Below are 24,214 nucleotides of genomic sequence, written 5' to 3' on the forward strand. Positions count from 1 at the left end.
CGAAGGGAAGACGAATTCTACGTGTGTTTACGCAGATCCGAACAGCGCCAAGGGAAAGTGGTCAGAGCTGTTCGGTTGTTGGTCAAATAGGACCTGAGTTAATTATTTGTTACAACATGTATGGTGCTGGCTTGTGGTGGACGCCATCAAGAGACTTGTTTACAAACACAGTTTATTTTAGGCCTATGCACTTACCTTCTTACGTAAGTGCATAGGTTCATTTTATTAGTTTTCTACACTCGGCCATTCGTGTGCAGAGCTCTGTGGTGTGGAGACCAGAAGAACGTTTGCTCCTGTTTCTCCTTCTTGGACAATTTACTCCAAGGTTCGACGTTTGTGATTAATTCTTTCCAAGCCTATAAATGGAAAGAATGCTTTTCTAACTGTGTGTCGGGCTGTGTGTCTCGAGGGATATTTCAAACTATGTATTGGCACAGACCGACATAGACTCGTGCACATGTGATACAGCTATTTCGTAAAGTCGTTTAAAACAAGTCTCTGTGGCGGCCGCAAGGAGGGGCACTTTACGTTTACGTGTACGTGTACGTGTTGTCGTACTTCCTGTTGGATGTGTACTTCCTGTTTGTCATTCAAGGCCTTCGTAAACCGTGACTTCTCTTTGTCACTCACTTCCGTTACCGGACTTGCACTCATCCTGTTCTTTTTCGTGACGTCATATCTACATGTACATGACTGTGTTTCTACTGGCGGATGTGTCTTCAGTTACAGACGGAGCGAACTTCTCCTAGCATTCAATGAGCTCTGGTGGTGTTGACACTTATAATATGTTTATGTTTACCTAGCTTGTTCCTGTTATTGTGAATAAAGTGTGTTTGTGTATTTGTGTAAAACAGCTTCAGGGTTTGTGTTTCTTCTGGTAATTTAGTAGTGTTTTTTCATGTAGCTATGGTACATTGGTCTCTCCGACCGGATTTTTTCATCCAGATCACATTCTTCGAGGCTGTTTTGCTGATAAATTTTTCTTTCCAGGAGCATATTTCATTGGTGATTGTTTGTTGTCTTTGAAGAGATCTATGTCACAAGTTCATGCATTTCTGACATCACTTTTCATACCTACATGTATTTCATAGCGTACCGGTTGTGTGAATGCGTCATGTGCGTGCAACGTTACGTTTGCGTCATTGTAATGTAAATGAGTCATGTGCGAATGCGTCTTGTGTGTGTCACTGTGATTGAGATGTGAATGAGGTGTTTCTTGTTTCTTACATTTTCATTTACAATTCTGGTGTGGTCGTTTTGTGCGTGTCATCACTATTCACACGGCATATTTCATTCGGTACGACATTTTGGTATCATGTTCTATTCAATGAGTTAGAGTTGTGTATTGCAAAATGGGCCAAATGCAGATAAGTGCATTTGTTATTTTCAGTTGTTTGAGCAACGGTGCTCTGGTCATATAATTTGATGATGTGTTGCATATACATGTACTCTTATAGTGATCAGTTACGTTACGTGTGTTTCATTCATTCACTGGTATTAATTTGTTACGTGACATATTTGTGCATAAGGTAGTGTTGAGCCGAGGACTATCGGGTGTAGAGATTCTAAATAAGAATCTAAGTATTTCGTCGTGGGTTTAAGTGGAGAACCTTTGGAGCATACTTGTCGAGATTGGCACTAGCTGATTAGAAACGGTGCGTGCCAATTGCGACCGGTCATCTCGTATAAAGCATTTATTGTGCGGTGTAAAACATCCTCCCCTCAGTGTGTCTTTATTTTAATACTCAAGTACAATAGTACAATATGGCGGCAAGTTTAAATGAGTTGCTTGAGAAGAGGCGAATCACCAGAGGTCGCTTCACAAAATATATCACTGTGACAGATACAGCTGCTAAGGAAGCTGAAACACTTGTTGCTGATGATGAGTCTAATGAAAAAGATGTGCATATAGCGATACGTACAGCTCTTTCTTCATTCAAAAGGGTTGAGGAAGTTTATGGGGAGTTATCAGGAGTGCAGGATCAAATAGATTATCATGCAGACAATGATGCTCGCCTAAAAGCGGTGAAAGATGATGATGGTGAGGTGAGATACCTCAAAGCGTACAATCATATGTGTGCTTCGATACAAGGGTTAGAGGCATGTTTATCACCTGTACAGGAAGCAAGTGAAGCATCCGGAAAATCTGCTAAATCTGAGTTCAGCCCGGAAATGTTTGCAGAAAGCTTGTCAAAGGCTCTCGCCGGAGTGAACACTGGCGTTTCTAAGACACAACTAGAAGAAATTCTTTCTACGCTGACGCACAAGAAGCGAGTTATTCAGATCCCAAAATTCAAGGGCGATACTGAGCTATTTGATCAATGGCGAGATCTTGTGGGTGCAGAGGTTAGAAAACCTGGGTACAGTGACGTCGAGAAGACTCATGTTGTAATTTCATTACTCGATGGAGAGGTAGCAAAGTTGGTGTCTGGTTTGAAAGACCCAAGCTACGAGGAAATAATCGAGTTCTTAGAGAATCGTTACGGAGATGTGTTAGCTCGCATTGAGAAGGCTGTCAATGAGATAGCTAGTGTTCCAGTTGTAAAAAGTCCCACAGTTCGAGAGTTGGATCCTGTGCTGAACACACTGGTGGCAAACTGGAATTACATTAAGAAGAGGACACACGATGACCCAGAGCTCATCCGATCTAGTTGGATTCTCACTGCGTTAGTAAGGAGGAAGATGCCGAAGAGTTTGGTGAGAAAGTGGGACAGCGAACGAATCAAAGAAGAAAAGAGAACGACAGCTCCGTCCAACCTTCCAATTCGAATTGACGACTTGATCGAGAAGATCCAAGATGCAGTGAAGGTTGCTAGAAGGTCAGAGTCCCTTCCAAACGATCCAAAAAAGGAAAGATCATTTGAAAGGCGTCCATCTGGCCACGCCTTGAATGTGATCCCACAAACACAGGAGAGTACCGAAAGTCGGTGTGTCTTTTGTGATAATGCACACCAATCCTATTCGTGTCCGTCCGTTTCCAAGATGCGTGTTGAGGAGAGATGCGAGCGTGTGAAAGCAGCAAGGGCTTGCTTCAATTGTTTGTCGAGATTCCACATGGTAAAAACATGTCGATCTAGGGGATGCAAATCGTGTAAGAAGAATCACCATACTTTGCTCCACTTCGAGAAAAGAAGTGGAAGTGACAACGCTGCGAGAAGTAATGTATCAGGTTCTTCTAACCTTACATCAAAGGTACCACATCAGAACAAAGTTGAATCGACTGCAGGACTGGTCAAGTCTACTGGTTCAACGAATGTCGTCATGCAGAGCGGCATAGTCAAACTTGAGTCAAAGTCTAGGGTTGCGGAAGGTCGCGTGTTACTGGACACCGGGAGTGGTGTTACGTTCATTAGCCGTTCAATGGCAAAAAGATTGAATTTGAGAGGCCCCAAGGTTGAAGGTGAGTTCATCTTGGCAGGTGGAGAGGTGATGGCTACCACTACTGAGAAGGTCAAGTTCTATCTATCGGGAATTCTTCCTGGCTGGAAGGGAGAAGTTTTCGAAATTTCTGCGTACATTTTGGACAAGCCAAGTGCTCCGATAAATGCTGTCAACGTGGATTTCACCAAGATGAGTCATTTGAGGGGTCTACAGCTCGCGGAAAGATTTCCTATCCAGGCAAACTCTGAAGTGGATGTTCTTCTGGGCATTGAAGACACTCTCAACATCTTAAAAGAGAAGAGAATCAGAGGGCCTCCAGGAACGCCCATGGCACAGAAGACTCACATAGGCTGGATCCTATGTGGGCCGTACTCAACCCAGACCGAAGTCAACCGTACTTATTGTGTCCACCGCGTCAGCTTCCAAGAACAAAATGAAACTGAGATGGCAACCCGTTATTGGGACCTTGAACACCTGGGCATTCGTCCTAATGAGAGTAAGAACTCGACTGAACTTGAGACTTCGGCCTTGGAGCAACACCGAATGATGACAACACGAGTAGGAGACCATTATGTGACTGGATTACCACGTCATCCAAGTTACAAGGATAGGATCCTCAAAAGCAACAGAGCCTTAGCTACCAATCGTCTAATAGGACTCGAGAAGAGACTGAAGAGAGACCCCAGATTAGCATCCGAGTATGAAGCTCAGATTCAAGACCTGCTCTCAGCTGGAAGAGCCGAAAAGGTATTGGAGGATAGAGAGCCTGACAATCATCAGGTTTGGTACCTTCCTCACCATCCAGTCGTGCGAAGAGATAAGACGACGACCAAAGTGCGTGTTGTTTTTGATGGGTCCATGATTGGATATGAAGGTGTATCGTTAAATGAGACATTGCTGCCAGGGCCAGCATTGCAGCCGGATCTCCCAGGGGTTTTGTTGCGATTTAGACGCCACAGAGTGGCATTAGTGGCTGACATCGAGAAGATGTTCCTTCAAGTTAAAATGAGAAAAGAGGATCAGGATTCTCAGAGGTTCTTATGGAGAGGTTTGGACAAGTCCAAGGAACCGGAGGTTTATCGTTTAACAACGGTGACTTTTGGTCTCACTTCATCACCATTCTCAAGTATACAGACGATTCTTGACCACGTGAAGACAAAGAAGGAATCATATCCAAAAGCTGTCGCTGAGATCGAAGACAACATCTTCGTTGATGATGTTCTTACTGGTGAGGAATTAGTAGAAGACGCGGCAACTTTAACAACTGATTTGAAGACTGTTTTGTATGACGGAGGGTTTTCTTTGCGAAAATTTATTTCGAACAAGCCAGAGGCGCTATCTCATTTAGAAGAGAGAGACTTAGCTTCATTTCACAAGGTTGCAACATTTGCCGAGGAAAGCACAAAGACGCTGGGCGTGAAATACTCACCACGTGAAGATGTCCTCATGTTTTCCTTCCTTGAGAGAATGGACGATAGGCCGGTGGAGACTCGTCGTTCTGTTCTACAGCAGTTACACAGAGTATACGATCCGTTAGGAATGCTTTCTCCGTTCACCATAAAGGCAAAACAGATTTTCCAGAGAACATGGCTGACACAAGGGACATGGGACGACCCTTTACCCGAGGAGCTAGATCATGAATGGAGGACTTGGAAGGAACAAGTTGAGATCCTCGATGAAATCAAAGTTCCTCGATGCCTCAAACCTGAAGATTTCCAGAATCCAATTTACTCCCTCCATGGTTTTGGCGATGCGTGCGAAGCTTCCTACGGCAGTGCAATCTATCTCTTGGCTGAAGATAGACCATCTGGAAGGAAGTATTCTACACTGCTCTTTTCAAAGACTCGTCTGTCTCCTATTGGGAAGAGACGTAGCATTCCTGAGCTGGAACTCATTGCCGCGCTCATCAATGCTAGACTGGTGACATACGTCAGAAATGAACTCAAGCTGCTGATAGAGAAGACAATCTGTTGGACTGACTCTCAGGTCGTGTTGCACTGGATTTCAAAGCCAGCGTATACATGGCAAGTTTTCGTTGCTAATCGGGTGTCAGAGATTCAACAGCTTGTTAGACCACTGAATTGGAGATACGTGCCCGGCAAACTTAATCCTGCGGACCTATGCTCACGAGGTGTCACAGCGAGAGCAGTGGTCGACTCCGCACTGTGGTGGGATGGACCACTGTTTCTGAGGCAAAAGGAAACGGAGTGGCCCCCAATAATTGTGGTCTCTAATGAAGCCGAGAAGGCTAACGAGAAGAAGAAGACAACAAGTACCTCGTTGGCGGTTTTGCCCAGTCAAAGAATCAAGGACTCCGAGGTAGAACAATATGTGGAGAAATTTTCAGACTATGAGAAATTCATCAGAGTCATGATGAGATTGAGGAGTTGGATCACACTATACCGAAGAGACAAAGCAAACAAAGATGTAGACACTGTCCGAGATGAGGGGAGTGATCGATTGAGTGAGAGGAGGAAGGAAGAACTTCATTGGATACAATGGGCCCAAGAGAAGCATTTCCAGAAGGAGATACAGAAGCTTAAAGCTGGAGAGAGTGTAGAGAAGACAAGTGTCATCGTCCAATTGAACCCATATTGGGATAAGCGATCACGAGTTATCCGCGTAGGTGGTCGCCTCAACTATGCCCCACTGCCAGAAGAAGTGAAGCACCCAATCGTTCTTCCGACTCACAATTCGTTCGTGAAGATGCTTGTGATGCATTATCACAAGATTACCTTGCATCCTGGAGCCGCTCAGACTCTAGCAAGTCTACGAAACAGATATTGGATTGTCCATGGGAAACAAGAGGTGCGGCGGATACTCAATACGTGCAAAACCTGTCGAGAACCTCTCAAGATCGACCAACGAATGGCACCTTTGCCAGAGGAGCGTATATCAATCGCACCAGCATTCACTAATGTCGGTGTCGATTTTGCTGGGCCACTCTTCGTGAGGGTCACAGTTGGAGGTGAATCAACAAGCAAAGTGTACATTTGTCTGTTTTCCTGTATGGTGACTAGGGCCATACACCTTGAGCTTGTCGAAACACTGACTACTGAGCAGTTTATGTTGGCCTTGCGGAGAATGATGAGCCGAAGAGGACGATGTCGGATGATGCTGTCGGACAACGCTAAAACTTTTAAGAAGGCTTCAGACATAGTCCAGAAGATTTTCAAGAAGCAGGATGATGTTAGAGACAAGTTAGAACAAGAGGGCATACGCTGGAAGTTCATCACTGAACGTGCTCCATGGCACGGTGGGTTTTACGAGAGAATGGTTGGATCGGTAAAGAGACCATTGAAGAAGGTTCTCGGGAAATCGAAGCTCACCCAGATTGAGCTGATGACTGTTTTAACGGAAGTAGAGGCAATGGTAAACTCGCGTCCATTGACCATGGTGTCGAGTGATACAGAGGATTGGTTGCCCCTCACTCCGGGGCACCTTGCCATAGGACGAAGCCCCCAGTCTCTTCCGGAGGTTGACAAGGTTACAGCACAGACCACACTTGGCAAGCGTTGGCGGTACCAACAGTCTCTTATGAAGCAATTTTGGAACAGATGGACAACAGAGTACCTTCTCCAACTCCAGCAGATGCGGAAGTGGACCGATGTAAGGGACAACCTTCAAGTTGGGGACGTTGTATTTTTGGCAGAAGAAGGGATGCGAAAGGGAGACTGGACGTTGGCCAAAGTGGAAGAGTTGCACCCAGGCAGGGACAACTTAGTGAGGTCCGTGACAGTGAGGACAGCTGCTGGTCTGAGACGGCGACCAGTACAGAAGTTAAGGTTACTTGAACCAGTAGATAATCAGTAGATTATCGCGTACGATTATTACTTATAGATTAGGACATGATGAAGTCATTGCAATTTCCGATGATAATGTTTGCACTACTAGTATACTTTGTTCAAACGATTCATATAGTAAAATGCTACAAGCGTAGCGCGCGCAAGCAACATAGAGATTTTGTTTTTAGTTTGTAGTGAAAATCTTTATACTTGGGTTAATTCGATTTTCAGAGGGGAGGATGTTCGGTTGTTGGTCAAATAGGACCTGAGTTAATTATTTGTTACAACATGTATGGTGCTGGCTTGTGGTGGACGCCATCAAGAGACTTGTTTACAAACACAGTTTATTTTAGGCCTATGCACTTACCTTCTTACGTAAGTGCATAGGTTCATTTTATTAGTTTTCTACACTCGGCCATTCGTGTGCAGAGCTCTGTGGTGTGGAGACCAGAAGAACGTTTGCTCCTGTTTCTCCTTCTTGGACAATTTACTCCAAGGTTCGACGTTTGTGATTAATTCTTTCCAAGCCTATAAATGGAAAGAATGCTTTTCTAACTGTGTGTCGGGCTGTGTGTCTCGAGGGATATTTCAAACTATGTATTGGCACAGACCGACATAGACTCGTGCACATGTGATACAGCTATTTCGTAAAGTCGTTTAAAACAAGTCTCTGTGGCGGCCGCAAGGAGGGGCACTTTACGTTTACGTGTACGTGTACGTGTTGTCGTACTTCCTGTTGGATGTGTACTTCCTGTTTGTCATTCAAGGCCTTCGTAAACCGTGACTTCTCTTTGTCACTCACTTCCGTTACCGGACTTGCACTCATCCTGTTCTTTTTCGTGACGTCATATCTACATGTACATGACTGTGTTTCTACTGGCGGATGTGTCTTCAGTTACAGACGGAGCGAACTTCTCCTAGCATTCAATGAGCTCTGGTGGTGTTGACACTTATAATATGTTTATGTTTACCTAGCTTGTTCCTGTTATTGTGAATAAAGTGTGTTTGTGTATTTGTGTAAAACAGCTTCAGGGTTTGTGTTTCTTCTGGTAATTTAGTAGTGTTTTTTCATGTAGCTATGGTACAAGAGCCAACGCTTGTTCGCAAAAGTAGGTTCAGCACTACCGGACATGATTGACCAATTTCCTTCCCTCCCATATTAAAATATTTTTGTTGTGGTTTGAAATAATTTTGAGATGGTCCTTTATAATGTATTGTATTGTTCTTTTTTCTAGCTATTACCTGTGAACCTCCTGTCATATCAAACGGACATGTATCAGTCATCAAACCAGCCTTGTATGGGTCAACTGTAACCTATCATTGTAACCAAGGCTTTGTTCTGGATGGGCAAGGGAGCTCAAAGTGTATTCAAAATGGAACTGACAATGTTTATGGGAAATGGACTGACCAGACGCCTGTGTGTAAAGGTAACGTTACTCTAGAGAGAAAGCTTTCCTCATTTCCTTTCTACATTTCCCCATTTTTGGCCTTCATCATTATCATTATCGATACAATCCCTTACTTTAATTCTTTTTCCAGCCATAAGTTGCGACACACCATTTTTACTGAATGGACAAGTAATAGCGGGTGGTCAAAGTACCCATGGCACGACAGTGATCTTCAAATGCAACGACGGCTTCATTCTCGTAGGAAAGACGAATTCTACGTGCGTTCATGAAGATCCAAAAAGCGCCAAGGGAAAGTGGTCAGAGCCAACGCCTGTTTGCAAAAGTAAGTCCAATGCCAACAGCACAAGATTGGCCAGTTGCCATCCCATACACCCATGATAAACATTTAATTTGTTTGTGGTTTAAAGGAATTTTGAGATGGTCCTTTATAATGTAGTGTTGTATTCTTCTTTTCTTTTCTAGCTATTACCTGTGAGCCTCCTGTCATACCAAACGGATATGTATCAGTCATCAAACCAGCCGTGTATGGGTCAACTGTAACCTATCATTGTAACCAAGGCTTTGTTCTGGATGGAAAAGGGAGCTCAAAGTGTAGTCAAAATGGAACTGACAATGTTTATGGGAAATGGACTGACCAGTCGCCTGTGTGTAAAGGTAAAGTTCCTCGAGATTGAAAGCTTTTTCCATGTCTTTTCTTCATTTTCCCAATGTTTGGCCCTCATCACTATCATTATCAATACATGCACTGTGATTCATTTTCCAGCCATAAGTTGCGACAAACCATTGTTACTGAATGGACAAGTTATAGCGGGTGGTCAAAGTACCCATGGCACGACAGTGATCTTTAGGTGCAACGAAGGCTTCGTTCTCGAAGGAAAGACATATTCTACGTGTGTTCATGAAGATCAAAACAGCGCCAAGGGAAAGTGGTCAGAGCCAACACCTGTTTGCAAAGGTAAGTCCAATGCCTACCGCACACGATTGGCCAATTGCCTTCTCATGCATCCTTAATGAACATTTAATTTTTTTTTTTTTTGGAGGAATTTTGACATGGTCCTTAATGTTGTGTTGTATTCTTCTTTTCTTTTCTAGCTATAACCTGTGAACCTCCTGTCATATCAAACGGACATGTATCAGTCATCAAACCAGCCGTGTATGGGTCAACTGTAACCTATCATTGTAACCAAGGCTTTGTTCTGGATGGGAAAGGAAGCTCAAAGTGTAGTCAAAATGGAACTGACAATGTTTATGGAAAATGGACTAACCAGTCGCCTGTGTGTAAAGGTAAAGTTCCTCCAGAGAGAAAGCTTTCCTCACTCCTTTTCTACATTTCCCCCATGTTTGGCTTTGATCATTATCATTATCGATACAATCCCGTACTTTGATTCCTTTTGCAGCCATAAGTTGCGACACACCATTGTTACTGAATGGACAAGTAATAGCGGGTGGTCAAAGTACCCATGGCACGACAGTGATCTTTAGATGCGACGAAGGCTTCATTCTCGAAGGAAAGACAAATTCTACGTGTGTTCATGAAGATCCAAACAGCGCCAAGGGAAAGTGGTCAGAGTCAACGCCTGTTTGCAAGGGTAAGTCCAGTGGCTACCGCACCCGATTGGCCAATTTCCTTCCCATGGACCCATGATAAACATTTAATTTATTTGTAGTTTGAAGGAATTTTGAGATGGTCCTGAATGTTGTGTTGTATTCTTCTTTTCTTTTCTAGCTATTACCTGTGAACCTCCTGTCATACCAAACGGATATGTATCAGTCACCAAACCAGCCGTGTATGGATCAACTCTAACCTATCATTGTAACCAAGGCTTTTTTCTGGATGGGAAACAGAGCTCAAAGTGTATTCAAAATGGAACTGACAATATCTATGGGAAATGGACTGACCAGTCGCCTGTGTGTAAAGGTAAAGTTCCTCCAGAGAGAAAGCTTTCCTCATTTTTTTCTACATTTCCCCCATGTTTGGATTTGATCATTATCATTATCAATACAATGCCGTACTTTGATTCATTTTTTTCTCAGCTATAAGTTGCGACACACCATTATTACTGAATGGACAAGTAATAGCGGGTGGGCTAAGTACCCATGGCACGTCAGTGATCTTTAGATGCGACGAAGGCTTCATTCTTGAAGGAAAGACAAAATCTACGTGTATTCACGAAGATCCAAACCGCGCCAAGGGAAACTGGTCAGAGCCAACACCTGTTTGCAAAGGTAAGTCCAATGCCTACCGCACACGATTGGTCTATTTCCTTCCCATGCACCCATAATAAACATTTAATTTGTTTATGTTATGAAGGAATTTTGAGATGGTCCTTAATGTTGTTATCCGAGGCTTTGTTCTGGATGGGAAAGAAATCTCAAAGTGTATTCAAAACGCAACTGACAACGTTTATAGGAAATGGAATTACCAGTCGCATGTGTGTAAAGGTAAAGTTCCTCCAGGTTGTAGGCTTCCCCATGTTTCTTCGACATTTTCCCCGTGAGAGGCCCTGATCATTATCAATACCAATACTTCATTTTCAAGCCATAAATTGCGACACGCCATTCTTACTGAATGGACAAGTAACAGCGAGTGAGCTAAGTACCCATGGCACGACTGTAAATTTTAGATGCTATGAAGGCTTCATTCTCGATGGAAAGACAAATTCAACGTGTGTTCACGAAGATCCAAACAGCGCAAAGGGAAAGTGGTCAGAGCCAACGCCTGTTTGCAAAGGTAAGTCCAATGCTTATGTGCACGATTAGCAGGTTTGCGAGGGCAGTTGAAGATGTGGTAGCATTTTCTTGCGTCTCCCTATGGAAGTTGTCATGTCTGCAAAACATATGTTCATGTGAATGGTATTTTTTTTACAGCAACTACATGTTTGCTGCCCCAATTAAAAAATGGACAAGTGTCTGTTGGAAAACCCCCAAAAATTGCTCATTTTAAAAAACCGAAGGAAATTTCGTAATCCGTCCAAATAAAAACCAGGAATACATGTTTTGTAATTGTCATGTAGAGGCGCGAAAATGTTGGGATTAATAGTAGACTAACTGTACCTTATCTACTATTGCAGTCATTACATGTGAAGAACCGAAGTTAAAAAACGGAAATGTCACAACTGTAGTCAGTCCTGCAACATTTAGTTCAGTCGTCAACTATACATGCAACGAAGCTTTCGTATTAGAAGGAGCGTTCAATTCCACCTGTACCCAAAATGGCACTGAAAATGTGAAAGGAGAGTGGTCAGAACCATCGCCTACTTGTAGAGGTAAGCACCCAAGCAAGGAGAATGCAGCATAACGTTCGATCGCGATAGTCGGGAAAATGTTTCCACGGACATCTGCTTTACACCAGTAACTAGTGCGCACATTCGCTGCAAGATGAGCAAGCTGATGGGGACCTTCATAGAAAAAGTTGGCGCTTAATAGTTCGCGTGTTACTTAAATGAGTTCGAAGCACGATGTTATCAAATTCATTCAGCTCAGTTTTTCGTAGGCAATAACTAAACGGTCGCGGTCACATATTTTTGTGCGACCAAGCGACATATTCACTCATACAATGTCCGAGATTCAGAGAGCGTTTGACCCTTAAAGGCTCTGATCGTGGGCTGCGGACAGGACGTCGATAAATACCAAAGGCCTTGGGGGTCGGGGACTTTGCTTATTTTTTTATGGACCAACATGTGAGTATGGACCCAGCACATTGCCCTCACCACAGAAATATACTTTGAGCACCTACCCACCATCTATAATGCCTATTAAACACTCGCTTCTATTCTACTCTCAAGAAATTACCTGTGACCAACCCGTTCTACAGCATGGTAAAGCATCCACAAGTTCCTTACAATATAATTCAACAGTAACATACAGCTGCGAGGAGAACTATTCTCTTACTGGGAAGGCAAAGTCCACTTGCGTCCAGGAGGATAAAACTAGCATCAAGGGTGTGTGGGCTGATCCAATACCGATTTGCACAGGTGAGAACCTTTTGGCAATTTCTGATAAAAGTTTTCTTCGTCTCCTTAGTCGTGGTTTGTTGGTGAATTTTACATGTCTTCTGTTGGTTATCAGAAATAACTCTGATGTATGACTTCGTGATGCTAGATTTATCATGTATCTTAGCATAAAGGTACTCAATTTGATTTGATTCACAGATTTAGAGTCACCCTCATCGACCATTGATCACGTGGATGGAAACTTTGGAGGACGCGCAAACACGCGTAAGTTGTGATCATTTAAAAAATTGAGAATGAGTAAATTATAGACTTAACCGAGCAATTAAATGGACGTTCCATTGCGTGTTATATACGACTAGCATTATACCCGTGGCACAGGCAGGTTCAAATGGGCTAAACCTTGAATTGCATGGGCCGAAAGATTGAATGGCAATGATAATCTAATGCAATATCAAAGGGGCCGTATCGACGAGACAAATTAAACAAACGAATTGTCCACAGACAGGGACCCTGTTTTGTTGCTTGCATATCAAAGTATGTCAATTGGTCTGATAGAGACGATGACGCAATGTCAACATGCATCGTTCCTTTGTCAGCAATACGGAGAAGAAGAAGAACTCAAATAGGCCTTCACATGTCATGTCTGCTGCCCAATGGTTCGAACCGCTTACACTATCACTACAACTATAACTTCAAAATGCGTGTTGCTCCTAGCAAGGTCTCGGGCAAGGCACTTAGTCGACAGGCAAGCTGTAGGTTCAGCACCGTGAGCAGCACCGTGAGCAGCACCTTGATAGGCCATGCCAAGAGAGCCTCCTCAGATACATCAAGTATTGAAAGCTGTAGACAGACCATGGTCACCTTCATTTGAAAATCTCTTCATGTTGTGATACATTTTATTCGATCTTGGTGAAATCAATTCGCCTAACGGGTACCAGGTGCAACGTATAATATCACATGGGCACACATGGTCATTAGTGTTTGAATGCATGCCATACTCCACGCGGTGATATAAGTCAAAATGTCTGCTTTGGAGACTTCCTTGGGTTCAGGGTCAATGTTATATTCAATCCACGATTGCAGGTCACGTGATGTTAATAAACGGACGTTGTCCACACTTTCGCATTTCAATACCGAATATGGATATGCATGGACTTTTATGCAATTACTGGCAAGAATGATAATCTCAGATGCATTACTCTAATCATGTAACTTACTACTTCATCAGAGGCTTATGCTTGCATTTTTCAAGTGCTGACCCAAATGAGGTAAAAAACGCAAATTTCGAGTTCCTTGTACATTGTGCGATTTGAAGATTTTCGAATATAAAGTAATGCAAAATGAGGAAAAGCCAGGTTTTTCATTGTGTGTTCCTTTCACAATTCCCGAGCCAATAGAGAACAATCGGGATGGCATGGCCTAGCCCCCCCCCCCCCCCCCCCCCATATTACTGCAAACTCGGTCATGACCACATTTTCCCTTGCTGCATGTATACCGTGAAAATGTTTAAACCTCTCTATTAAAGTTGTTTACATAACTTCTTTTTTTACACCTTAATAGTTTTAAAACCTCTCTCTTGGTGTCTTCTTTGTTATATCTATTTTCAGGATCAGCAATGAACATCGGAATTGATATTGGCTGCGCGACAGTTGTTCTCGTCTTGGTTTCCATTGGTATTATGTTGGCAATTAAAAAGAAAAGGTACATGTACGTGATTTCTATTTTCAAAATTGTACCAACTGGCAACTTTCACGGTGTGATCGTGTTCAAAGCAATTAAAGTCTATCATGAAGTTTGCCTGAATTTAATTCGGCCTTTCAATTCTGATGACTTGTTTCGATGAGAATCCCAGGTTATTTCAGACGCCTTTTATAAAACGTGAGGCCGAACCCCAATGCCGAACTATCATTCTGTCAAACACTGTCCCTAAAATTGTTCGCACCTTTTAAGTGGACCACGTAGTTTATTGCAGTTTTTCCAATAGAAACAAATATGGCTATTTATTATTCTCGCGAATTGAGGTTATATTTGCAAAATTCGCGAGAATTCACCAAATCCGACAGTTTTCAGTATTCATTTGATCAGAAAATTTGTAATTCAGCTTCATCGTCGGCCTTCTTTGCATATTGTAGCCGGTTTGTCGAACTTTTTGTAGGCCTATGCAGTGTAAACAGCACATTATGCTATCTCCATATTAGCGATTAACGCAGTGTTTTGCATAGAGAGGCTCAATTTCCTCAGACATTGGTCTAGAGCCTGATATTCAAATGTCGCCTTGCTGGAATAAAACCACACAGTGCCTGCGGACAGGGCCTAAATCGTGGTGTTAAACGATAAGATAGTTCTTTTTGGTCTAATAATTCATACATTTTGTTTGTCTTGTCTGATATTTTCCAGTCGGGAAAGCCAACCACATGAAACACCTGAAGAAGACCCACCTGCCAAATCCAACGTGACGGACTACCAGAACCCACTTTACGATATGGAAGAATGGGACGGAGGACAAAACGAAACAAGGGGCAGTCCTCATGAGACGTTCCGCCTAGATGTTGTTTGAGGAAAGTTCACAACATCAAACTATTCAGGATCTTTATAGCTGTGTTTCAGTTGGTGATGGTCGGTTACGTCACGCCAGTTTTCGATGATACAGGACAGTGTCAAAATTCCTCTGTGCATTCTTACGTACATAATTTATTTCTCGATGGAGTAAAACCCTTTCTTCTGAAGACATAGGTATGAGATTTTCACAGACGAAGAATAAAAAACTGAATAACTGGCGAAAAAATCATTGTGTCTTCATACATGTATAGTACATTCTAGCACCGCAATATTCTGCTAGCGTTGTACATGGGGACGAAAAATACAGAGGTACGTGACATTGCCGATGTTCACCACTGACTCTGTATCAAAGAATGACACTGAAGGTATCGTGTAAAAAAATTGACAAAATTTTAGAAAACGTCTTGAATTAGGGGATGGACGTAAACGTGTGTGCCTTCTTTGCCTGACAAGCCTGATATCACTGTACCGAGTCGTCAGACTGATCCGCCTATTTCATATTTTGATTGAATTTATAGTAAAGTGCGTACATGTATAATTTATAAGTTAGTTTATTTACTCCAGACCACGTTCCATGGTATACAGTAGATCAAATATACCCGTACTTGTCATATGTACATTGTATTACAAAGTGAATTATTAAGGGGTCTCACAAAATATTTATGCAATCAATAGCGTTGTGGCTATCATAAATTATCAGTGGTGCTTCCAAAACAGTTGTAGGCTACACTTGCAACAAACTTGGCTGGTTCTGTGGGATATTTTTGTCTGAATCCGACAAAACAAGAGTTTGTGCCCTAAGGCATGGGATAAAATCAATAACATAATTGATGACTTTCACACATCTTGTTGAAAACACAAAAAAAACCACAATAGCTACATGTACTAAAAGAATAAAGCAATGGCGTCAAATATAATTTTAACTTAATGTTTTTCGGAAGGGGACTCAAGATTTATTTTTTTTTGGTTATTTGCACATTAGTAGCACAAAAGAAGTGAATTCGAGTCCTATTATCACATCTAAATCTACCACTCACCACGTGCCAATTACAATACAGAAATAAAAAAATAACAACATTGACTGGTCTAATTTCAAAATAACAATTAATCAATATTTGTTTGAGAGTTCTTGCACCTAGCCTATTTATAAAGTCACCAAATTAATAAAGACAGCTTATTAGAGATTGTCTCTATACCTTTTGGCACACAACTTGTATTATTGTTTTGGGCTTTTCAAGTTATGAAATGAGAATGTGGACAGGCTTTGTTATCAAGTGAAAATATTAAAATCTAAGTTAAATCTTTCTCTTTTCTTCTTTTTCACCATCTCAGGTGTCTTTTCTTCGTTTCCACCTCCTCCTCCGTTCCTTATCCCAAATATTACACTTTTTCCGCAGCCAGTACCTCAAATCAGCTAAGGCCCACGCCAGAATCCATCACTCATTTCAGGGTATGAAAAACTGCCCGCAGTAAAATGCTGAAGTGCAATATCCAGTTTGCTGGAACTGAATAACAACGAATGTAATAACTCCCGAGGGTTTATCAAGGTAGCCCGAAGTTCTATTTTTTAAACTGAGAAACTCTCGAATGCCGTAGGTTTAAGTTCGCTGGGGACCCAGAAAAAACCCGTTTCAATTTTCATGGCAGTGTCCGCGGACAACATCGATCCAAAAATCAGACCAAATGGCGTTTTTGAGAGTCGTTGTCTTCACTATTAAGGATTAAAATCAATTAAGCAATACAATCACACGTAATATATCTTTTCTATCGCCTGTACCTGAAATTGGACAGAAGCCGAGTCTTGGGACAAAAATACCAGACACTCGTTTTCGTTGAAAGATATCGTCTGCCAAATATATCACCCTACGGCCACAAGCTGTTTCTGAAATAAAAGACACATCATGAGTTTTTATTGAACAATCATTGTTATCAAATAATTGGTTTCAAAGGCCAACCACATCGGCAAAGAAGGGGGTGGGGGATTTGATAGACATCTCCACATGACAATTGCGAAATTAGTTCATGCTTGCGCACTCCCTCTGAGTGTTTTATGGACTTTAATTGTCACAGACCTACCGAAAGTGGGCACATTGTTAATTTCTTACCAGTTGCATGAGAAACAAAATGAGACAGCTATTTTATCTGATATATTTTTCTGAATGATATTTTTTTAAACTTCGTAGCAAATAAGTTAAATAAAGTATTCCTTTAGAAACCCATATCTTGTTGTTTGTTTTCCAACCTACATGATCAGTACCTTTATGCCAATGACATGTTTCAGCTGATAAAGACAAATGATGTCCCACTGACAACTATAAATAAACAAAGCCGTAGTAGAGCAGTGACTACATGTATTTATCCCCTAGACACACCTAGAATGACTAACACAACACAGTGTATAGATTGATTATGGACCGATTAGGCCAATATTTGAGATACATATTTATTTGCCAAACGGGCTACATAGAGAGAGCATTCTCTGCAAAACATTACAAAGGAAACCCTAGAAAGGGTAAAAGGTAAATGCGTCACGTGACCCAAGAGATTGAATTTAGGGTCACGTGACCATAAATCAAATAAAATAGACAATTTGCTGAAACGGTTGAGAGGGTACCGCCACAAGCCGAAGGTCACTGAGTCCACCCCACAACCGGCAGAAAATGCTCTCTCAAAATAAATCCCGGCGAACCGCCGAGTGAAAATAATGACGCATATAATGACGCTAGATATTTAAAACCGTAGCACATCACTCAAGTCTACGTGTAAGTAGCAATGACGAGGTGAAATAATGAATATAATATGTAAAGTCAAGGACTTAGTGAGCCCCCCTTTAGGTCGGGGGAGCTCCCCCGAACCCCCCTACGAGCATATGTTAAGTGCAAGCTCCAACAACTACAGCTGTTACAATGGGGGGGGACACCCCCCAAACCCCCCTCCGTCGACATAGGTTTTTACCAGTGCGTTGGGGGGAAGCTCCCCCCAACCCCCCCCCCCCCCGGTGGACAGTCAACTAGCCCTTCTGGGTCATACTGCTGGAGGGGGGGGGGTGCGATGGGACCATCCATATAGTTCCTTCCGACACATTTTTGTTTTGGTAATGTAATACATTGTGATTGTCCTTATTCACGGGAATCGGGCGTTTCCAGTGATATACGACACTTAAATGGATTGTCCTCATGCATTCACTTTGGAAACGCATTTTAAAATAGATGTTACGTCCTGTTAATGGGGCACGTCATCATCGCGTACATTTGGGAAAAACTCCCTAACGAGACCGGAGCAGACGGCTGAAAGTAGTTTAATTATTGGCCGCTAGGGTTCAGAATGTCGCTCACCCGAATTTTTCACGCAACTTTTGCTAAATAGAGCTAGTTCTAGTTTGTAATTCATTTTGATACTTCAGATTTGGGTAGTAGACTAAAATAACTTAGTCGTCAGTGTGGTTTTAAGCAGGAAAAACGTATTTGTTTTTCTTAAAGTGCCTTTTTTGGACGGGTGTGTGCGATTGTTTTGTTTATGTCACGTGACCTCGACCATGTCGACACAAAATTGAAATAAACCACCCTTTTCTGTCATTATTTAGGACGGATATTTCTCTCATAAAAATATTAATATAATTGGCCAATTTCTTAGGCATATGATGTAGCGAATTCCCATGAAGATTTAAATTAGATGTTCTCGTAACCTGTTACAACTGGTCTGATTTATAATTCAGCGCTACAACTGGTCTGATTTATTTATTCAGCGCCATTTTGAAAAACCAAAAAAAATTGTTTGTTGGATATACAATAGTTACTCTCTTTATTTCTCTTCATTCATTATATACTCCCGCACACACGTGTATCTTAAGAGCCCCTCCTAAGAGGGGGTCTTATTAGAGTTACAACTGTCGCGTCCACCAATTATAACACCGTGTCATGACAAATTTGGTATATATGAGACTAATAAGCCCCCCTCTTAGGAGGGGCTCTTAAGATACACGTGTGTGCGGGAGTATATAATGTAAATGAATGAAGAGAAATAAAGAGAGTAACTATTGTATATCCAACAAACAATTTTTTTTGGTTTTTCAAATTGGCGCTGAATAAATAAATCAGACCAGTTGTAGCGCTGAATTATAAATCAGACCAGTTGTAACAGGTTACGAGAACATCTAATTTAAATCTTCATGGGAATTCGCTACATATGCCTAAGAAATTGGCCAATTATATTAATATTTTTATTAGAGAAATATCCGTCCTAAATAATGACAGAAAAGGGTGGTTTATTTCAATTTTGTGTCGACATGGTCGAGGTCACGTGACATAAACAAAACAATCGCACACACCCGTCCAAAAAAGGCACTTTAAGAAAAACGAATACGTTTTTCCTGCTTAAAACCACACTGACGACTAAGTTATTTTAGTCTACTACCCAAATCTGAAGTATCAAAATGAATTACAAACTAGAACTAGCTCTATTTAGCAAAAGTTGCGTGAAAAATTCGGGTGAGCGACATTCTGAACCCTAGCGGCCAATAATTAAACTACTTTCAGCCGTCTGCTCCGGTCTCGTTAGGGAGTTTTTCCCAAATGTACGCGATGATGACGTGCCCCATTAACAGGACGTAACATCTATTTTAAAATGCGTTTCCAAAGTGAATGCATGAGGACAATCCATTTAAGTGTCGTATATTACATTACCAAAACAAAAATGTGTCGGAAGGAACTATATGGATGGTCCCATCGCACCCCCCCCCCCCCTCCAGCAGTATGACACAGAAGGGCTAGTTGACTGTCCACCGGGGGGGTTTGGGGGGAGCTTCCCCCCAACGCACTGGTAAAAACCTATGTCGACGGAGGGGGGTTTGGGGGGTGTCCCCCCCCCATTGTAACAGCTGTAGTTGTTAGAGCTTGCACTTAACATATGCTCGTAGGGGGGTTCGGGGGATCTCCCCCGACCTAAAGGGGGGCTCACTAAGTCCTTGACTTTACATATTAATCTAAGACAAAATGTCTAAACCGAGTACAAAGACTATGTCGAAATCGACCCAGCAGCCTAAGTCTGACTGGGAGGAGTGTATATATGAAACTACTGCACAGATACAAAACACACCTGACAGCCTAAGTCTGACCAGGACACTAACAAATGACCTACAAGGTCGCGAACCAAAGCCCGCCGTGCGCTTGGCACATCCTGTCGTACGTTAGCAGGCACGAGTCAAAATCGCCTCGGGTAAATGTATTGATATGATTGTTGACACGAGAATTAGTTATAAAACACGGATATATTTTCTGAAGGCATCGGATGACCACCTACCTGCTGTCCGGATGTAGGCATCGGATTTGCCCTCGATTGCGGATTGTGTTGCAGCCCCAATTCGCAAACTGTGCCCCTTAAAGCGGGAAGAGTCTAGACCGCAGAGAGAAAGTGCACGCTTGAGTGTACCGTCGAAGTCCTTGCGCAGGAAAGGAGAGCCACCGGGATGGCAGAAAAGCAGCCCGGGTGATAAACCCCGTACAGCCAAAAAGCCCCTCACGTGTTCTAACGGGCAAAATTGCGACCTAGCAAGACGCAAGGTTTGAGAGCCTTGTGTGTTGCTAGACTTAAATCTTCGAAAAGATACCAGGAGCCCATCGGATTCGACCGTCAGGTCGAACAAGTGAAGGCAGTTGGCTAGACGGGATTTAGTCGAAGGGAGCATCTCTCTCACCCTAAGAAAGGCACTCAAACCAAGTACTAGGGCAGTCTGAAACATGACCGAGTTATAGTGTGAGGGCGTAACAAGTGGGGCCGCAACCAATAATTTGGAAAGGATTTCCCTGGTAACGGGCAAGCGGACATCCGGGTGCGCACGCAAATGTTTGGCGGCGCAAAGTAATTTAGCCACAACGAATGATTTGGTCGGGTCAGCCATGTCATTAAGCTTATGTAAATAGGATATAGCCGACATGATGGACGCAATAGACGAAGGGGAATACCCACGGCCGTGCAAAAAGGCAATGAAAAGAGTAAAAATGGGCACCGAAATAGGAAGACATAGTTTCGTTTTGATGTAGTCGTTGAAAAATTGAGCGAAAATGTCCCAGGTCCTACGATAAGCCACCATAGTGGACGATGCAACCATGTTACTGCGCAATTCACTCAACGCAGATTCCATCCATCCGGGTAAAGCTCTTGAGGAATCGGTGTGGGCGTTGGGTCCGCCCAAGGCGCCCGTTTGCAGGGTAGTTGATAAAGCTTGGAATCAGTGAAACCTTGGAACCAGTGATAAACCTTGGAATCAGTCCTAAAAATGCATAAAAACATGAAATAATGCCATTGGAACCTAAGGTGGTTACGAATCAATATTTGGAGATTATTTTTACATGATCAGATTTAAATTTGACGATAGTTTAGAAATCAGTCGCATATCCGATTCAACAATCTATATTTTAGAACAACCCAGTCATACCTCGCCTCAAGTGTACATTACTGATCTCCCAAATATGGGCATGCACGTCACGACACGCCCACCACACACCCATAATATGGACCAATCAGCGCTTTGCTTACTACGCCACCACACGGGCCCTATTTTAGCTACGGAGCAGTGTGATCATACAGGGTGATACAGAGAAGATTGACTACATCATGTTGTACCGGCTGGCACTTATCCGTACGTCATCTTAAACATGACAAGAAACGTAGATGAAGGTTTATTACCGAAGGTTTTAGCCGGGATTGGAGATGAAAAATGTGAACAAATTCCTTCGCTGTGAGCGATTTCGTACATCTTAATGTACACATTGAGGGATGTAGATATCTTTTCGTGATGTCACCAGTTCTAAGCAGACACATGTTTTAGTGATTCCCGTGTGCATGTTTGTCCTATCTACCAAGCTTAATCAGAGCATTATATGTAAAAAATGAGTCTTCTAATAAAAACGTTTTATTTTAGTATATGGAATGCAAAACAATCACAAAACCTTTCTTTTGCTTTCATTGAAAAGAAATCAGATATTTGCAATTGCGCTCGTCATGAATATAAGTCTATTTTTTAACGACAACAACGCATTTCAAATGCATTCCATGATGACGTCATCCTCCACAAAAATGTGGTTTCTGGAACTACTGGCAAATTGCTATCAATAAAGTTAGCTGGGACGAGATTGGCAGTTGGAAGGGTATAAATCGCGGAAGGAACGCACCCGATTTCATGCGGTACTTGCACAGTGATTCCACGGTTTAGTACTGACTATTCCAAGGTTTATCACTGGTTCCAAGGTTTCACTGAGTCCAAGCTTTATCAACTACCCGTTTGCAGAACGCATGTATCTGTAAACGAGAAAGCATGTCAGCTAATACATTCTTTTTCCCAGGAATATGCTTTGCTCTCACAACGATATTATGCACGAGGCAGGCTTTTACCAGGGACCGTACCAGGGACATTATCTGCGGTTCTTTAGATGTTTGTTTGTTTATGACGGACACTATGGCTTGGTTATCAGTGAAGAATACTATGTTCTGGTTGGCCCAATTTTTGCCCCATATCAAAAAGGCTAACACGATAGGGAACAGCTCCAATGTTGCGATGTTAAACTGTCTCCATGCCGCGGGCCAGATCCCGTAAAACCAATGAGTTATATATATATATATGTTTATTTCGTACTATTGTACAGAGTATTTAAATTGACATGAGTTTACAGAATTTACAGAAAAGAAAAAGAAACACCGTGATTACAAATTAACTCGTACATACAAATTCTAACATCGTCCTTATCTCGTCCTGTGTTAGTATTTCGTTGCCGTTTTCTAGGCTTTCTAACAACTCACGGGCTTGAGCCGCCACACGTACATCCACATCTTTAAACTCAGCCTCACCTATGTTATGGTATCCAACATTAATCGTAAACTTATTGATACGATATTTAAGACAGACTCTAGTAGCTAGTGTTCCTACCTAGGCTTGTTGTACCCTCATACAATATTAGATTCATACATAACATCATGTAATCGTTCCCTGATCTAGTAAGGTTTTCTATGAATCTCAGTAATCATCTTTCCAATTGAAGCTCAATGGGACTGTCTCCAATGATTAAAGGAATTAGTTTGTTGTGTATTCTCATTGGTAACTTCATTATTCGCCTGACGCACTTTCGCCATGAAGTGAAAAAATTCTCCATGTGTCGACTTCCTATATCCCACAATATTGAAAACCATACATACTCATGCAAAAAGATTTGAACAAAAAATACCGGCTCTCGGCTGAAGCATGCCCAAAACGAGCCAAAACCATGTTGGTTCGCTTATACAAGTTGTTTATTCCTGCATCGATTCTCAGCTGGTCGGTATTGGGCCCTAGGGGGAAACCCAGATGCGTCTCAACCTGTTTTGCATTTTATATAGAGCGCCAAATCCGATGCTGCCCGAGGAATCCGTGAAGAGCTGTAGTTGATTAGTTGTAGAGTTGCTTTCGCTTCAAAATCTTTAGGCGAGTGGGGAGACAATCGCGTGATGTCTCCCTAAGACAAAGAACTAATTTGCATACATCGAAGAGTGATGAGAATATAAACGATGTCCTCAGATATTGAGGTTAGCAGTTCAGCGCAGGTCAGGATGACTCCCTCATAATATGGATATCTAGACGCGCCAAGAAGATAAAAATTGGTCTGTAGAGTATTTCTACGTGAATACGCACAATTGCACTGCTAAAATTCAGAATCAATGCATAAATTACACATCTGTAAAGTCGCAAATTCTTTTTCAAATTTCAGTTTCAACCGGGGGGGGGGGGGGGTGTGCGAGCGTGGAATGTTGTGAAATTGCCGAAATTGGGCCAGGAGGGTGAAAATCGTCCTAAATTTGGCTTACCCAGGTACCTGCGTTTATACCCTTTCAAACTCCTATTACTCATGCCCGGGCAGAACCGTGCATTTAGGGTAATATGATAAAACATAAAACAAGTAGGACGGCCCTTTCATATTTATCATCAGATGAAAATAATCGTGATCAAAATGGGTATAATCTGTCATTTTTAGAACAACCGACGCTTCGCGTGATGTTATTTAATTACTGTTATCAAAGGTCACTGCCTTTGGCCGTGAAAGAGGCGACAATTTGAACGGCATGTCTCAAACCGTCTAATAGACCAAGACTCCTTTGAAGT

General features: G+C 42.3%; 2 protein-coding genes across 2 annotated transcripts; both read left to right on the forward strand.

The window, feature by feature from the left end:
• The first annotated feature begins 1,764 nt into the window (after positions 1-1,764).
• Positions 1,765-7,194, forward strand: LOC135486809 (uncharacterized). The gene has a single exon (XM_064769909.1). The coding sequence runs from the start codon at positions 1,765-1,767 to the stop codon at positions 7,192-7,194; it is 5,430 nt and encodes a 1,809-aa protein (XP_064625979.1).
• Positions 7,195-8,244: 1,050 nt separating this feature from the next.
• On the forward strand, positions 8,245-16,723 carry LOC135486810 (sushi, von Willebrand factor type A, EGF and pentraxin domain-containing protein 1-like). The gene is made up of 13 exons (XM_064769910.1): positions 8,245-8,275; positions 8,402-8,593; positions 8,706-8,897; positions 9,038-9,229; positions 9,339-9,530; positions 9,668-9,859; positions 10,610-10,801; positions 11,115-11,306; positions 11,647-11,841; positions 12,361-12,549; positions 12,727-12,792; positions 14,136-14,229; positions 14,926-16,723. The coding sequence occupies exons 1-13, from the start codon at positions 8,245-8,247 to the stop codon at positions 15,083-15,085; spliced, it is 2,079 nt and encodes a 692-aa protein (XP_064625980.1). The 3' UTR covers positions 15,086-16,723.
• Positions 16,724-24,214: the final 7,491 nt, after the last annotated feature.

The sequence above is a fragment of the Lineus longissimus genome, chromosome 4, assembly GCF_910592395.1.
Source record: "Lineus longissimus chromosome 4, tnLinLong1.2, whole genome shotgun sequence".
Classification (NCBI taxonomy): Eukaryota; Metazoa; Nemertea; class Pilidiophora; order Heteronemertea; family Lineidae; genus Lineus; species Lineus longissimus.

Excerpts from the sequence above, each read along its gene's own strand:
- LOC135486809 (XM_064769909.1), top strand. The coding sequence starts at position 1,765 with ATGGCGGCAAGTTTAAATGAGTTGCTTGAGAAGAGGCGAATCACCAGA.
- LOC135486810 (XM_064769910.1), top strand. The coding sequence starts at position 8,245 with ATGGTACAAGAGCCAACGCTTGTTCGCAAAA. Across the intron at positions 8,276-8,401 it reads GCCAACGCTTGTTCGCAAAA|CTATTACCTGTGAACCTCCT; the intron begins GTAGGTTCAGCA and ends TCTTTTTTCTAG. Across the intron at positions 11,842-12,360 it reads ACCATCGCCTACTTGTAGAG|AAATTACCTGTGACCAACCC; the intron begins GTAAGCACCCAA and ends TCTACTCTCAAG.